The 17,440-nt window shown below is 41.3% G+C and overlaps 1 protein-coding gene across 2 annotated transcripts in view; it reads right to left on the reverse strand.

Moving 5' to 3' along the window:
• The window catches only part of SORCS3 (sortilin related VPS10 domain containing receptor 3), a 615,618-nt gene that overhangs the window by 58,851 nt on the left and 539,327 nt on the right, over positions 1 to 17,440 (reverse strand). For both annotated transcript variants that reach the window (XM_073904225.1, XM_025881120.2), the window contains exon 14: positions 15,721 to 15,828. In XM_073904225.1, coding sequence (XP_073760326.1) covers positions 15,721 to 15,828 — 108 coding nt within the window. The remainder of the gene's footprint in view (positions 1 to 15,720; positions 15,829 to 17,440) is intronic.

A 17,440-nucleotide genomic window follows, 5' to 3' on the forward strand; every position in this document is an offset into this window, starting at 1 on the left:
TATTATGTTCCCCGTGATATTCCCTCTTCCTGCATTCCTTTCCTTAGGAAGAAATAATAAATATCTCTTTCCTCTGAATTCTGGTAGCATTGTTTCTATATTTTGCATAATACCCTTACTACTTCCAATAGGGATCAAAATTCATATACTATATACATAAGTGTCTTAACCTCCTTGCTAGATTTTAAACTCTTGAAAGTTTGCAACTTACATATGCTGTGCCTTCCACATCATAAATGCTTATCATGTATTTATTGTCTGAGAGCCAGTAGAATGAAGCAGTCAAACACAAAGGTATTGGCATCATACAGGGCAAGATGTGAGTGCCAATCCCAGATCTATAGAAAGTTCCTTACACGTATTAATTAGACTTCAGTTTCCTCATGTGCAAAATATGGATAATAACAGTACCTGACAGAGTTTTGAGGTTTAAATGTTTTTCATAGTTATAGTGTTTTGTACAAATTAAGAAGTAAATAATTTTAAACTATTAATATTTTTATATAAAGTACCCAGTTATGATAATTTACTTTATATCCTTTGTCAGATGCCTGAGAACTTTGTGGGCAGATAGTATGCCATATGTGTTTATATCCCCCATGATCTCTACAAGACTGCAAACAGTAGGTACCCTAGGAAAGGCAATGAAATAACAACAATAATAATTATAAATGCTAATAATAGTGATAATTTATCATACACTTATAATTTATTAACCACTTTGTATGGATTATCCCATTTCATTTATTATTCCCATTTAACAGAAAGGGAAACTAAGGCTCAAAGAAGTTAAGTAACTCATCCAAAAAGAATTATAGAGCAAGTAGGTGTTGGAGCCAGTCCAACTTAGGCAGTTGCTACTAATATTATAACACAGTTTTAGCACTATAATTTTAGCAAGGCCCATACACCTTTTTAAGTGTTTCATAATTCATTAGAAATCATTTGACTGCACAGTTTGGCACTGAGGTATGGGCACTGAGGTCCTCTTAGTACCAGCTCATTTATAGGCTGCCTGCACAAAAGGCAGGAACCCTGTGAAATATATAAAACTGAAAGCACAGTTGGAGGAAGGAAGAAAAGAGAAATCTGCAGAGAAGATGTGTCCAGAGAGCTTCAATTATGACCCAATTTGTCTCAAGGTCTAAGCATCTACTATATGGGCAATTATGTATTTGAACCTGAACCATGACCACCTTTATTGGTTCCTTCTCTAGCTGCGAGTCCATGGGGCATGGAAAAGGACAAACAGAATTATAAAGTCTTAGTCATCCAAGGGTCCTTGGGATGAACCATTGACCCAACCCCTTCACACGTTGGCTGGAGAAACAAAGTAGTAGTCTGCTCAAGAACACAAAGAACTGGACCCAAGTCTCCAGAAACCTAACTCTTCCTCCCACACTGATTGCTTTTCACGGGAAACCATTGCAGCATGCAGGCTGAGTCATGCTGTGCCATGTATAACAGTAGTGCTATAAGTCATTACTTAGTGGAACTCAGAGTAGACTAGAGATAGTATCTGGGGCTATGGCAAAAAAGGGAAGTCTTCGGCCAAGATTCACCTTCCACATTTTGCTGGCTCTTCCTTCAGGCTTCTACGTCTAAAGGATGCTCTGGATTTTCCAAACTCTAGCATGCCAATCTAGAACTACAGATGTGTGCTCCAGCTTCTTTTAGGAAAGAGGATTTTCTTTGATTTGTTAAGATATAGAATTTTCCTCTATACACTTTATCGAATCATATGAATCATCAGAATGACAGAGACAATGATGTCCCTGATTTCTGGGGAAGTGAGCCTGCTTCTCTCCAAAAACAGCTTAGCTGTTCTCACTAAGATAGGTGAAGGTCAGAGATGCTAGGGTGATGGAGTCTAAGTTGAGCTTCACAGGAGACTGGCAAGCTGGAGGGTAGGCATAAACCTTCAATTTATAAATGAGGGAGAACCCCTGTGGGTCCCAGGGAAGAAGAATTCTCCCACCGGTCCAGGTACTACCTCCACATTGACATGTAGATAAATGTGCCCCAAATCAAATCTTCTGCAATGACCTCGTCTGGCTACCTGCAATTTCCCCTATTGACACACTGGATTTATTTCTCATTCTCTAAGTAAACAGTTAAACCTGCTGTGGATTCCGGTGAGTCACACACCATCTTCTCTGCCACCTCCGTCCAGGACTCAGAATTAGCCATTGCTAGGAAACCGCAAATCCCAACTCAATCCTTTTACCCAGCCTTGACTCCTTTCACTGGCTGGATGTCATTAATTTGAGAGCAAATTATTAGAAACCCGGAAAACAGTTCTGAAATGCCTGCAGATTTATGATGAAGTCATTTCACAAAAGGTCACAGGCAACCCTGCTATATTTAAATCTTTCATTAATTTTTAAAATACACAATAACTTACAAATGCATCATAAATTAACCAGATGACCTTGAAGAAATTATTTAGAGCACTGCTTCATCAGAAGCCACTATCTGGCAATTTCCTGAATTTTTATTTTATGAGTGGGATTTGTCTATTTTCCATTCTGGTCTTTGATTGGATTCCAGTAGCCTGTTTATTTGAAATGATTTTGTATTAATTCACTCAGAGCATTAGTTAGCACTGGGAAGTGATGGTAGATAGTTAGGCCTCTCCCTTCCTTTAGGTCATAGCCTCAAAGGTAGAGTAAGTGTGACCCACACAATCACCCAAATATACTTAAATGCAGCTCCTCTTTTTCATTACCCAGGAGATACTTTTTTTCTCATGTGTACATTTTGATAAATGATTTCCCTTTTCTCATTATAAAAAATTAGAAAACTATAAAAATGTATAGATGAGAAAATAAAAGCCCCACTGGAGGTAACCACTCTTACTATTCTGTGAGGTTCCCTTCTATTCATTCACAGTGTTGTTCTTTCTCAGACTAGGATGTAAGCAATAATCAGAAACCACAGCCGGGGTTGGAATTGTTGGAAGCTAGGGGTTCCCTGAGGTTTATGGCAATCTCTCTCTCTCTCTCTTTCCCCCATCCCTTCCCCCCAACCATGTGTACCCACCACTACCACCACACCAATAAAAGCTCATAATTGGATTACAGAACAGATTCCATGAACTCTAGCCCTGAAATAAACCTCACACAAAACTGATCTTTTTTCCATGGGGTGTGCAAGAGGGTTTAAAACACAAACTTCCCATCGGCAGAGCCCTTGACTGTCTTGTGCATGCCTTAGCCCAGCTCCTAGAACTCTTAGAACAGTGTCTATTTTATAGTGGGCATGCAAGGCTTCCTGTTGAATAAAGAAGTAATAAATATTCTTGTAATAGGGGCTTGATACATGTGGACCCCTGAGTCCTTTTCTAAATATCTAGTTCTCTGTGGAAGGCCAAGGCTCCCCATGCCTCCTCTTGTCTCCTTCTCCATGAGCCTTCCTCTCTGCTTCCATGGAAGCAGCTGCTGAGGACTAAATTCAAAGCAAAGCAGAAAGCCGTATTCTGGGAAGGCCAGCCATCAGCAGCCCAGAGTTGTCGGTCTCCAGAAATTCAGGCCGCATCCTTGGCTACTGGTGTGTGTCCATGCCACCTGATTGTTTTCTCATTAGGGTGTAGATGGCTTAGCACTAAAGGAGGTCAGCAGCTGCAGTGGGATTGCACTGAGTGAAAGGGAGACAGGAACCAGACCTTAATAGAAATAGGTAGGGGACCAGCAGCAAGGGATCCTGGGAGCAGAGCCCATCCCCACAGCATGACGCTCCAATCCTTGAGATGGTGGACAGAGGCAGGGATTAGAAGGTTTGAAAATAAGACCTGGAAGAGGCAGAGAGTGGAGGGGAGAGTAAGAAAGAAACTAAAAGGCAGTGGAACCAACAAGGCAAAGGAAAGAAAGCTGGGTTTTTGCAATGAATTTTAAGAATCATTCTATGTCTAAACAACTTTAATTCCTTTCTCAAAACTTAATAGGTTCATTCAATGGGTTAGAAAGTTTGAAGTCCATAATAGTGGTTTAGAAACTCTGGTCTGCGAACCTGTGAATAATGAGTCAGGAGTTGGGGGAAGAAGAGGAATCTAAGTGATGGACACAAGAGGGAGAAGGTGGACGTTCAAGACAGGAGGAAATGGATGGAAATCAAAAGAGCTGGAAGAAAGGAAAGGAGTGCCACCTGGTTTTCCCATGGCATTGTATTTCTCAGTCTCTTACTTTGTGTCAAGTCCTGAAGCAAGAGATAAAAGGAATCCTAGAAAGCATAAAATTCAGCCCTTGCCCTTAAATGTTTGCAGTGCAGTCCAATGGTATTATTCACTCACCATGTATCTGCTGTGCACCAATCGTGCACAAGCCTCCATGTTCAGGGCTCTGAAAGATGACCAATAAGACAGTTGCAAACCCTATGAATCTCACAGACTGAAAAAGACTTCACACTCCCACTGCAGAAATGACCAATACGTGAAACACTCAGAAAACAGTGCAAAAATAAAGACAATGGCAATTTGCCATGACCCAGCCATCCCACTTGTAGGTACAGGGTTACAAGAATTCTATGTAGGCACCTGGAGGCATATGCAAAGATAGAATAGTACTGCTGAAAATAGTCCAAAACTAGAAACAACCTAAATGTCCATTGATAAGAGAATGGAGAAATAAACTGTGCGTATTCCTATCATGACAGAACGCCATATAGCATTAAAAGTGTCTGGACCAGATGGATATGCCCCAAGATAGATAATGTTGAGAGACAGACCCATGTAGGAGAATGATAGCACTTAGATAAATTATACACTTTAAAAACACATAAATCCATATTACATATATTTCTGTCGATAATTAAACACGTACTAAATGTATCAACACATGCACTAGAAGGCTATACATCAAATTCACGGCAGACCCTGATCTGTGTAGGGAGTAAGGGAAAAGGGTCTGAAACGGGGCAATAATGAGAAGAGCAATTCTCCTTGGATTCCCTGTATATTCATTTAAAAAAATCTGAAGCCAGTCATAGTGTGTTAAAAGTTACTAATTCCAGGTGGTTGGTACACTGGTGCTTATGAGATTATTCTTTGTACTTCATTACTGCATGTTTGATACCCTCAAAGAGAACTGCAAGAAACAATATAGGTATGAAACTGTGGCTGTAGGATCTATAGTGGAAATCACAAATTGAAAATTTTACAGAACCCAGAAGGGCAGCTTAAATGGACCATGAGGGAGCCGAAGCAGGGGAGCAGACTCTTGTACATCAGGTGAGAGGTGGGGCCCAGAAGAGCATGCCCAGTCCGAAGCAGGCAGCTGCCTTGCAGCTCCAGAAAATTGTTAGACTACAGGCATTTGGGTTCAGTGCTGCCAGATGTTTCCAACTTTGCAAATTTGGGCTCCATTTAAAAAAGTGCAGACCAAACTAAATACACCTGTGAGCCAAACCCTGCAGCTTAAGAAATTCAGTGAAAGGGAATGAGTAAGAGCTGAAGGAATTGAGGAGGGCTTCCCAAAAGAGGTGCCCTGCCTGTGTGGTTAGGATAAGAAAGGAGGAAACTTCTAAGGCATTTCAAATGATCTGCCTGTTCAATCTTTCATAAAGGAGTGCGACTGGGCATGTAGGTTGTGAGTGGGCGAAGTTTGTAGAAACTGGGTCAAAAATTCAAATTATATTTGTAACAAGTCACAATACATTAAGCTCCATGTGCCCTCTCATTCAGAGTCCACAAATTACAACCTGTGGGACAAATCTAGCCTGCTCTCCATTCTGGCAGGCCTACAAGCTAACAATGGTTTTACATCTTAAATGGTTGGGGAAAGAAAAGTAAATGAAGAATGGTACTTTGTGACGTGTAAAAATTGTATGCAATTCAAATTTCAGTGTCCACTGGTAAAGTTTTATGGGAACACACTGATGACCATTGATTTGCATATTGTGAGTGCCTATGGCTCCTTTCACCCTAGATCAGGAGTCAAGTAGGTGCACTCGAAGACCCTGTGGCCAGCAAAGTCAAAAATCTCTAGGGAAGATCTTTGTCGACCCCTTTCTAAGGGGCCAAACTTCTTCCCTGCAAGTGACCCATTTCTTGCTTATTAGATGACGGAGGCCACAAACATCTCTAATGTCCCCCTGTGGAGATTATTTCACTTAATTCCCACATCCATGCCAGCAAAGCCAAGCTCAGAGGGAGAGCAGGTGAGGCTCCTAAGGTCACAGGGATGGTAATGGTACCCTGAGGGCTCTCCCCGGAGTGTGGAGCTCCAACACCCAAGCTCTTGGCCACTGCTCCATCCAACACAGCAGTTTGTTGGTCAAAATAAGTCTTTTCCTTCCAGGCTGTTGCCAGCCCAATGACATCCAAAAGCCCCTATGCGGGCACACATGCTGCTTTTGTGTTCCTTGGCACCAACAGGAGTGTGCTTTTGGGATGATGGAAGTCGGCTGACAATGTGAAGGATGTGAACCCAGCAGCCAGCCTGAGAGGCAATGACTTCAGAATTCCACTGGATTTACCGATTACTCGAATGACTTACTTTGGGCAAAGTAAAATCGGGCTCTTCCAGCAAACAACAGAGAATTGAAAAACAGATCAATGGAAGCAGCGCTGGTTCACTTCCAATGACTTTATCGGATGCAGTTACTGGAGGCTAAACAATGCATTTATGCTCAGGGTTGGGTCTCTGTGGCGCTGAGGCTAGATTTGAGGGCACATTCCCTGCTAATATCTGGTCACAGTCTCTTAAGTGGAAAGAAGGTCTCTATTTTTTTTAACCTCTGCATCTTCAGGGTTTGCATAATTTTCTAGGCAAAATGTTATCTCCCCCTCTTTACTATGGCTATTAGTTCTGCTGGTGGAACAATGGATCAGAGATTTATGCCAATTAGAATTGGACTTATCCAGGGAGTCAGCAAGGCAATTGGCCCTAGACAATTTGCTGTAAGCATCTCTAGCCTTCCTACCACTCACTCTCGCCTCTGCAGGCCAGGCACCATCTACTGCTCCATGTTTGCTCATAATACTCCCTCTCTCCTTCTTCTCTGCAGAGCCACAAAGCCTTTTCTAGCTATTGTATTTTCTGCATTTATTGTATTTTTTGCAATCGCTTCTTTGATATCCAATGGCAACTACAATTTGCCCCATACCTTCCAACTTCATTGTTCTCCAGGTCTAGCACATGTTCATCATATCTTTTCAAACAGGTTGCGTTTGAATAGATCTGCTCTGACTTGGTGTCTGGAGCACGGTGGCCACCCCTCAAGACTTAGTGAATAACTAGCATCCCACGACTCTTGCCCCACATACCATGCTCCTTTATTGAACAAACCTTGGCGAACTCTACTACCTTTCCTCCAATTGCAGCTCTGAGCCTGATGTTTGAAATTCACATCCCTTGCTCTCAGTCTGCCTCTTCCTGAACGTGTGAGCAGAGCACTGAATTTCTCTTGAGCCTCCATGTCCACAATTGCCCAGTGATAATGATCTGATGAACTTGGCAGGGTTGTTGTGAGAAATCTATGAAATCAAATTTGGGAAACTGCTCAGATACCTGGCACAAAAGTGGGTGTTGGACAGACACAGGTTAGTAAGAAGATACTTCTGACCCCTGGCAAGAAGTGTCCACTTTCTTCCAGGGAGGCAGGACTTCCCTCTTGGTTTCATTGTTTTTTTCCCCTGAGAGGCTGCCAGGTTCTCCCTAGTTCCTGTAGAAGATCAGCTAAATCACAGCCAGTTGGTTCAAATATTTCATATCAAGAAAGAACTTCAGGGGCGCCTGGGTGGCTCAGTCACTAGGCATCTGCCTTCAGCTCGGGTCATGGTCCCAGGGCCCTGGGATCAAGCCCCGCATCGGGCTCCCTGCTCCGCGGGAGGCCTGCTTCTCCCTCTCCCACTCCCCCTGCTTGTGTTCCCTCTCTCGCTGTGTCTGTCAAATAAATAAAATCTTAAAAAAAAAGAAAACTTCAAATGTAGCTTTGAGGATGCAGGAAAGCAGTGTTTTTCCATCTGATTCCACATCTGAGACACGCAAGAAAAGAGCTTTCCATAAAGGCTAATTTGGGGGCAAATAATAGACCAAAGAGGCCCGAGTGCTCCAGCAGCACATGCATCTCAGCAGCTAGAGAGCTACTGCCTGAGATGGCAATAGGCCCTCTGGCTTGTCAATCATCCGGCCCTTTTCTCAGCCTTAAGTAATAAGAATGGTCACATTTCACAATGAATTAGGCTAGACTAGATGGTTCCTGTCAAGGTTACCAAGGAGATGTTGAAATAATAACATTTGAAAAGACAGTGGAAAAAAGAGCAATGAAAGTAAGCAAATCTCATGCCTGCAAGCCGGGGACTGTCTCTCTCACACAAATTCCCCTGTCGAGCTAGTGTTAGAAGGTACCCTGCTGCCCAAGCACTGGCCTCCAGAAGTGGAAGCTGGGGGACTCTTGTGAAAAGTGGAGGAAATCAGGATCACTCCCAGGAGGGTCCCCATTCTCTAGCTGCCCCGTTGTGCCCATGCATCATTCCACCCCTTGCCTCATCATACTCCATAGACACCTCTGCACACAGAAGGCTCTGACTCCTACCCAACCCCTACGTCCCCATAACTTGCAACTACTGGATTCTGATCATAGCACCTCAGAGTCCAGGGAAGTCACTATAATCACAACCGTGGGAAGATTATTGGGGACCAGGCACCGGGGTGGCTCAGTCGGTTGAGCGTCTGCCTTCGGCTCAGGTCATGATCCCATTGGGCTCCCTGCTCTGCAGGGAGTCTGCTTCTCCCTTTGCCCCTCCTCCCACTGGTTCTCTCTCTCTCTCAAATAAATAAATAAATAAATAAATAAATAAATAAATAAATAAAATCTTTAAAAAAAAGATTATCGGGGGACCATAAAATACACTTAACTCATTCACATATACATTTAATCATTCAATACATATATGCCATGAAATCCTTAGTGCAAGCACAAAACTGATAAACATATGGCACCCAAAGGACAAAATATACAAAGATCCTCCCTCATAAAACTTAGAAGTCATGTATGTGTTTACACACATACACACATATGTCTGTCTTTCTTAAAGGCAGATGAAGATGAGGAGGAAGTTACAAAAAATGCCATATTTATTAATATTTATTGTTGAAAGCAGTGCAAAGGGAAACTGCCTAGGGCTAAGACAGCATATGGCAAGGGGGTCCCCAGTGTGACCTGATGGGCTAAAGAAGGTGTGCTAGAATAGCTGATCTGTGAGCTGTGACCTGAAAGATACCTAGAAGTTTGGTTGTTCAAGTGTGGAGTGCAACCACCTTCTAGGCAGATATGCAGACAAAATTCTCGGGGCAGGAAGGCACCATTGGGTCAGAGAAAGGTGGTCAGAATGTGGGGGCCAAAAATGAGGTCCCAGTCATGTGGTCAGTGTAGATATTTGTAGGCCATTCAATGAGTTTGGATTTTATCCTAAAGGCAATGGACAGCCTTCTAGAGGTTTTGAGAAGAGGAGTGGAATTACCATATTTTCAATTTCAAGAACATCACTTTGGATAAGGTAAATTCCTAAACATAACCTAAGAACCCTCATGGTATCAATCTCTTGACACCCAGCCATGCACTCTTCCATGGCTCTTTGTTTTGTTTGTGTTCTTTGTCTTCAAATCAGTCATTCTTTCAACAAATAATTACTGACTTCCTACAATGTGGCAGTTCCCCTTTCAGGAGGAGTACTGAGGTCACAGTACTCAACAAAATGATTAAAAATTTGTGCTTTCTTTGAGTTTACATTCTATTACCTATTAATTGGCTTTTCACTGGTAAACTGCTATTGAAATTTCAAGACCAACTCAATTGAACTTTTTTGTGTGTGTGAAGTCTTCACTTCCTTTTACTTATATCCTGGCAATACAACTAGGGTTCGTTGATGATTGGTGTTATCTCCCTCACCCAACACACTGGCCTGAATGTTCCTTATAGGTAAAAAGAATTGTATTTATCTCTTTAATTCCCTCTAAGAGAGTCTGAAACATATTAGAAGCTTATTACATAATTTTCAATAATGAACTGTATATTATTCAGAGCTCTCCAGAGAAACAGAACCAATAAGATATGTACATAGAGTTGACCCTTGAATAATGCAGGGGTTAGGGGCATCAAGCTTCTGCATGGTTAAAAATCTATATATTAGGGCGCCTGGGTGGCTCAGGTGGTTAAGTGTCTGCCTTCAGCTCGGGTCATGATCCCAGGGTCCTGGGATAAGAGTCCCGCATCAGGCTCCCTGCTCAGCCAGGAGCCTGCTTCTCCTTCTGCTCCTCCTCCCTCCTTGTGATCTCTCTCTCTTTCTCTCTCATGCTCTCTCTCTCTCAAATAAATAAAATTAAAAAAAAATCTGTATATTACTTTTGACTCCCCCAAAACTTAGTAGTCTACAGTTGACTGGAAGTCTTACCGATAACATAAAGTCAATTAACAAATATTTTGTATATTATATGTATTATATACCATGTTCTTACAATAAAGTCAGCTAGAGAAAAAAAAGATCATAAGAAAGAGAAAATACATTTCTAGTGCTGTACTGTATTTATTGGAAAAAAAAATCCACGTATAAGTGGACCTGAGCAGTTCAAACCTGTGTTGTTCAAATGTCAACTGTATGTGTGGGTGTGTGTGCGTGCACGTACATGTGTATACATAAATATATATAGATAGAGAGAGAGAGAAAAAAAAAAGAATTTACCATAAGCAATTGGCTTACACAATTATGGAGGCTGACAAGTCCCAAGATCTGTAGGATGAGTCAGCAAGCCGGAAACCCAGGAGAGCTGATAGAGTGGTTGTAGGCTTGAAACCCAAGAAGAGTGGATTTTTTAGTTGGAGTTAAATGCCAGGAAAAGCCATGCCCCTGTTCAAAGGCAGCCAGGCAGGGGGAGTTCTCTCTTGCTCATGGGAAGGTCAGCCTTTCTGTTCTATTCATATTTCTAACTGATGGGATAAGCCCCACCTACATTAGGGAGGGCAATCTGCTTTATGAGGTCTACCAATTTAAATGTTAGTCTTTTCTTTTTTTTAAGATTTTATTTATTCATTTGACAGAGAGAGACATAGTGAGAGAGGGAGCAAAAGCAGGGGGAGTGTGAGAGGGAGAAGCAGGCTTCCCTCAGAGCAGGGAGCCCGACGTGGGGCTCAATCCCAGGACCCTGGGATCATGACCTGAGCCGAAGGCAGATGCTTAAGACTGAGCCACCCAGGCACCCCGATTTAAATGTTAGTCTTATCCAAAAACACACTAGGGAGGGTAAGTACTACGGTGAGCGCTGTGAATTGTGTAAGACTGATGAATCACAGACCTGTACCCCTGAAACAAACAATACATTATATGTTAATAAAAAAATTAATAAATAAATAAAAACACCCTCACAGAAACATGCAGAATAATGTTTAATCAAATATCTAGGTACCCTGTGGCCCTGACAAGCTGACATATAAAATTACCTATCCTAAACTGATAAATATTTAAATCCACCAAATGAAGGTAACAAGAGAAGCCAATAAAACCTTAGTGAGAATGAGCTAGCCTTTCTTCCTCTCTGACCACAGCTGAGCTAGAGTCAGGGTTAACTGTGAGGAGAAAAATACAGCAGTCAAATAGCCTACATCATGAGTGAGTTTTTGGTTAAATGGCAAGAGTAAGCACGCTTATCCCCAAATGGGCCCCTTGCCCTCACAGTGTTTAGGGGATATATCAAGTTTTTTGAACTCCTACTTCAATCCATGTCATTGTCATTCCATGAGGGAAAAGATCTGGTTGGCCTTTTGGGTCACCTGATTTTAAAGTTGTTTTCAAATCTAAGGCAGAGACAGAAATTGCCTCTTGGCAATCTTTCCAGGGCTCACGCTTGTGGTTGTCTAAACAGCCCTGACCACATCTGGATAGTTTTCGTATTAGAGAAACTCTGAATTTAATAAAAAGTTAAAAACAGGCAGCCTGAATTGCTTATACTTGGTTGGACAACTGCTTCCAAACTCATCTTAATTTCATGAAAGAACAAATACCTATCCGTCCCAAATCCCATGTAAGACAACTGTGCTCTACCCTTGTTCCTTTTCTACTTACTAGCATTTAAAGTTATCTTGCTAAAGAAGGTAGAAGGGGGCAGAAGCTTTGCCGCTCTTGCGGAGTGTTAGTGGGGAGGAAAGGAAAACAGGAGTGCTATCTTGTCTTTTCAGTAAATGGTTTGGCCCTGAGGTCAAGCTCCCTCATATCCATGTGACCAGCTAAACTCCATCTGAAGCTGAGAAAAAAGTTATTACCATTTAAGATTAGATGAACACAGAATTTAAACTGTAGCCTTAGACTTGCTAGGGAATGCCCGGTCATGTAGAGGTTGGTGTACATGGGATATTGTTCAATGTAATGCCCAAGAGAAGCATGCAATGAGTTTAAAGAGGCCCCATACAAGAAAATGCAGGATAAATCACATTATGGGATGAGGAGAAAGCTAAAAAGAAGAGGGACCGGTATGTGTCCTTCATATAAAAGCAAGGAGCACCTGACTTTAGAACCATATATATCTTCACTGCCCAAGATTCGAGGACCATGTCAGGTTTGACTGTGATGAGCAGCCACATCTGGTTTAATAAATTCAGGCAAATTATACAATCTTCTTGAACGTGTGTACCTTTGCCTCCTTATGGAATTTAGAATTCACTACTTTAACTCCTTGATGGCCATATCAGAGGAAGTCCTAGAAAAGTGGAAGGTTTTCTTTTTATAGCTAGTGACTAAGTGAGGGATAGGACATAATTTGCAAAAGCTAGCTCACGTCAGAGATCCTCATGAGCAAAGATGGTGGTATTCCCAGTATATCATATGTTTCCCAGAATTTGTAAGAAAACATCTTAATCTCCTGGCAGAGTATTCTGGGTAAAATGACAGAGTCATTTGTATGTCACATTTATTTAATGCACAAGCATGCTAACTTTATGAAGACAGGAATTTCTGATTTGCCCATCTAGAACAGTCTCTACCACATAGGTACCAACAATTTTTTTAACTTTTATTATTATTATTTTTTTACAGTATAACCTTACAAAGGTCTTGCCAGGACCCTAAGTCCTTGGGATTTCTCTCTCAGTGTATCTCTGTTACCTATCCCTCCCTGTATATACATACATGGATACGTGTGTATGCAACCGTCTACACATACACTCGCATATACATATTTGTGATACATGTATATCTATATATTTACCAAATCATTTGCATTTTAGAAATAATATTTATATTATACTTACTTTAAACATCTAGCACTTAGGTTACACACACATTATTGCTGTGTATCCACCAAATGCTGAAGCTTTAGACTCAAAGCATTAATGATAATATGCTGTATCTTAAATACTGTTTATGCTTTGCACAGCTACACTTGCATACAATATTGTTAACTCTTAATAAAGCAAGTTTTCAGCTTAACAATAAGAGTCTCTTTGTTTAGGAACTTTAATTAGAAATTTGGTTAGTGGGACAATTCTGTGGAGGGTGTACTTTAGGAAAATGGGAAGAAATTACTGGACAAAACTCAAATTACAGCCTTACATCCTGAGCAACAAATTCTACGGGAAATCCTTGCTCACATTTTACAACAGAACTGCCCAGAGAAGTCTTGCCATAATACAGGTTCACATTTACAGACATCAGTTACTAATGCAATACACCCCTTGGGAGGATCAGAGCAGCTCTTCCTAGGGCTTGATATCGTATCGTTCCATTTTCAACCAGAGAGCTCTGGGGCCCAACCCTGCACGTAAAACAAAGCAAATGCTCAAAAATGAGTGTTCAGTCTTTAAAAGACAAGTTCACCACCCTTGGAGGTTTGTTTTTTATTTATTTATTTATCTATCTATTTATTTATTTGAGAGAGAGAGAGAGAGAGAGAGAGAGAAAGAGTATGAGAGGGGAGGGTCAGAGGGAGAAGCAAATTCCCTGCCAAGCAGACAGCTCAATGCGGGACTCGATCCTGGAACTCCAGGATCATGACCAGAGCTGAAGGCAGTCGCCCAACCAACTGAGCCACCCAGGCGCCCCCACCCTTAGATTTAAGAGAAAATATTACCCTGACAATTTAGAAAATTCAGAGAGAATTAAAGAAGAGAATTTAAAATCACTCTTTGTTACACTTGTCCTAAATGTTTTAAAGGCATTCTTGTGGAACCACTCAGGTTTTCTATTATAAAACCTTTTTTTTTTTTTTAATAATGAGGACACTGGGAATCCTAGACTTTTTCTCTAGACAAGTCCTGTAGACATGAGACCCTTGCTGTGCTTCTGCTAATTTGCTAAAAAGGTGAAGATTTTTAGGATTTCAACATTTTAAAAAGAAGCAGAAGGAGTGATTCTATCTTAGAAATGAAGAAAAGAATTACCAGACAGGTAAGCCACGGCTACTGGATTGTACAGAATCCTAACTCAGGTGCCCTAAATCTGAGATGAGCTTTTTGTCCATTTGTTTTGTTTGTCTTCCCCAATTTGTGTACCAGTTTTCACCACAGCTGAGTATTTGCTGTCACTCGGAAAGCCCAGAGGTCTGGCCAGGCAACACTTTGGGTGTGAGAATGGATGTAGAGAGGTGGGCCATGGCAAAGTAGTCAAGTTGGGGGCCAGATTATGACATTTGGACAAAACTGCACAGCTGCAGTTGTAACAGATTATTTTAACTGATACTCTCGGGAAAAAGTAAAGCACAGAACTAGCCATTTGCCCTGTATTTGCCTCTTCCTCAGAGCCCATGAGTCTCATCCCGGAAAAGACTGATTCAAACTATAAAGACATTCATGAACGCAAAGTTTCAAAGAACAGCAGTGTTCCCTATGGGAAGAAGACCACACTCTTCCCCCAAACCAGCAGAGAAGCATTCTGTGAGCCCCATCTGTGCCAACCCCACAACATGGCAGGTTCCCTTAATATTGTGGAGCAACTCCCTTCATTCCATTCAGCAAAGATGAAGGTGTACAATGTTCTAGTCACTTCAAAGTGCAGGAGGCGAGGGTGGTATTGGCTGGTGGAGGGTTACCATGACTATCCTCCCATATCCCCCTACATATCCATGTGCACACAAATCACATAGGTGATCAGCTTTTCAGAAATTAGAATTAGATAGACTTTTAAAAACTAGTACCAACTTATTAAAATTTTCTTTAATATTCAGAAAGTACTTTGGGGATTTTTACAATTTTAAGATCATCTATTCTCAGTGTAAAGGAACATAGAAAAATGTTCACAGAAAACTAATCTGAAGTAGAATGACAACTCTGTGTGTGTCGTTTGTGTGTATGTATGCGCGTGTGTGTGTGTGTGTGTGTGTGTGTGTGTGTGTGTGTGTGTGGCACAGACTCCAGGAGTTTCCCTTAAAATATTCTCTTATTTCAGTATGTTGGCTGTTTTATTTCCTGTGACTGTCCCTGTCCCTTGCCCCCTTCTGGACTGTTTTGGAAAGAAAGAAGACATGTCTTAAGACTGAAGCTTTCTGTTTGCTTGGATTTTGAATAAATGGAAATTTGTTAGAATATCTTAAATACTGTTAGAAGCAACTGGTCACTTAAGAGCCTAGCTTCTCAGATGCTGTCAGTGGCCTTCTGAATCGGTGGGTATAAGAACACATATATCCACTTTACAGATGAGGAAACTAGGAACCAGATTGGAATGCTCTGGGGTTCCCTGCCTCAGTGGAGACAGAACCCAGGTCTCGGGCTCTTATTGGCCACAGCAAAATAAGTACTCACGTCATGATTTGAGTCTCCACTCCTGCCTCCACCAGAGCCCCGTCAACAAAGAGAGGAACCGAAGTGAAGCCATACTTGTCCCAGGAATGGCCCTCGTCAAAACTCACCCTGGGTTAGAAACAAGTACAGGAAAGAGACAGCTGAAAACCAAACCACACTCCTTTGCAACCATTTTTCAGGTTATTAAATTCTCCTCTGTATCTCACTTTCTGGCAGTTCGAATTATCAATAGACATTCATCTTCAACATCTCCCCATATTATTACGAGATTTGATCAAAACTGCATTTCCTGGCCCAGGCAGCACCAGAACTGCAGAAATATTTCAACATATTAGAATCAAAAAACAACAAAAAAAAACAGCCCAAGAAGTAAGGCTTAGAGGATGGAGTGTCACGTTTCAAGTACTCCGAATGGAACCCGAGGCTCAATTTACAGCACAATCAATCCGGTCTGTGGAGTCTCTGACACAGATAAATTGAGTAGTGCGGGGTGTACCCTATGGGAGGGGAGGTGTGTGTCTTTCAGATCAAACTTTAAAAGAAGCCATTTCCTATTTGTTCAGAATGAATGTTAGGATCGTTTTCCCTCCCCAGTGCCACTTTCAGGAGCTTTTAGAGATGAGTGCTGAGTGTCTAAGATGAACTGGGCAATACTGTGCCATCTTTCGTCCAATAGTAAGAAAAGGTCTGGCCCTTTGTGGTTATAGCACCTGAAACTCTTTAAAGGGAAGGTTACTAGTGGAGGAGACTGGGGCAATTTTGAGTGCTTGCTTCTTTCCCTTTCTTGATATTATCAAGTACCTGACCCTCCTTCTTCCCCAAGGCAGCTTTATTTGCTTCATTCCCTGTGATCCTTCTTGGCTAAATTAATTCTTAATTTCTTCCCTGACTCCATAACTCAGGATTCTCTGAGTTCAACTGAAGGAACTCTGTAGGCTTCTCCTCTTATAATGCTGAGTGATGACTTCTTAATGGACTCTAAATCCACGAATTCAAAACTATAATCTTGGGAGTTCACTGGTCATGTATGTCTGGTTTGTTGAATGACTCCTTAACACCACCCATACATCTTTATTATAATGTTTCTTACCTGATATTTAATAAATATAGGTCTGATTTTTCCACTGAACTGTGAGTTTTTTGAGGTCAAAGGCCATACTATTCATTTTTGCATTCCTAGTACCTAGCAGAAAAACGGGCATCTAGTTGGCACTATTTAATGTTAAATGAATAAATTAACAAAAGAAATAAAGAATGATTTACCACACTCTTCTAATCCATCCATTTTTTTTGAAGCATGCTTTATGCTGGCATCCATGAACTGGATGCAGGAGTCCCTCTGCCCATTACTAGTCAACCTACTCAGTCCATTCTCTACATATTTACTTCTTTGTCTCTCTCACCCTCTCTGGCTCTTTCTCTTTGTCTTATACTTTCTTAACATTTTTTTTTTTAATTTGTGGTATACCTAAGTCTATCTTCACAAAAAAAAGGAAAGCAGACAGTCTGACATTACGTTTTTATGAGTTCACAAATTATCAGTGTCTGTCTTAACTTTTTAAAAACAATTTTATTGAGTTATTTTTGACATGTAAAAATTGTATGTATTTACAGTGTACAACTTGATATTTTGATATATGTATACATTGTGAAAAGACTGCCACAATCAAGCCGGTCTTGATCAAACAGGGGTGGCAGGGTGGGGGCAGGAGGGAGAAAT

This window comes from Callorhinus ursinus, unplaced genomic scaffold (genome assembly GCF_003265705.2).
Source record: "Callorhinus ursinus isolate GAN/ISIS: 27379988/994484 unplaced genomic scaffold, GSC_fseal_2.0 scaffold20, whole genome shotgun sequence".
NCBI classification, from domain to species: Eukaryota; Metazoa; Chordata; class Mammalia; order Carnivora; family Otariidae; genus Callorhinus; species Callorhinus ursinus.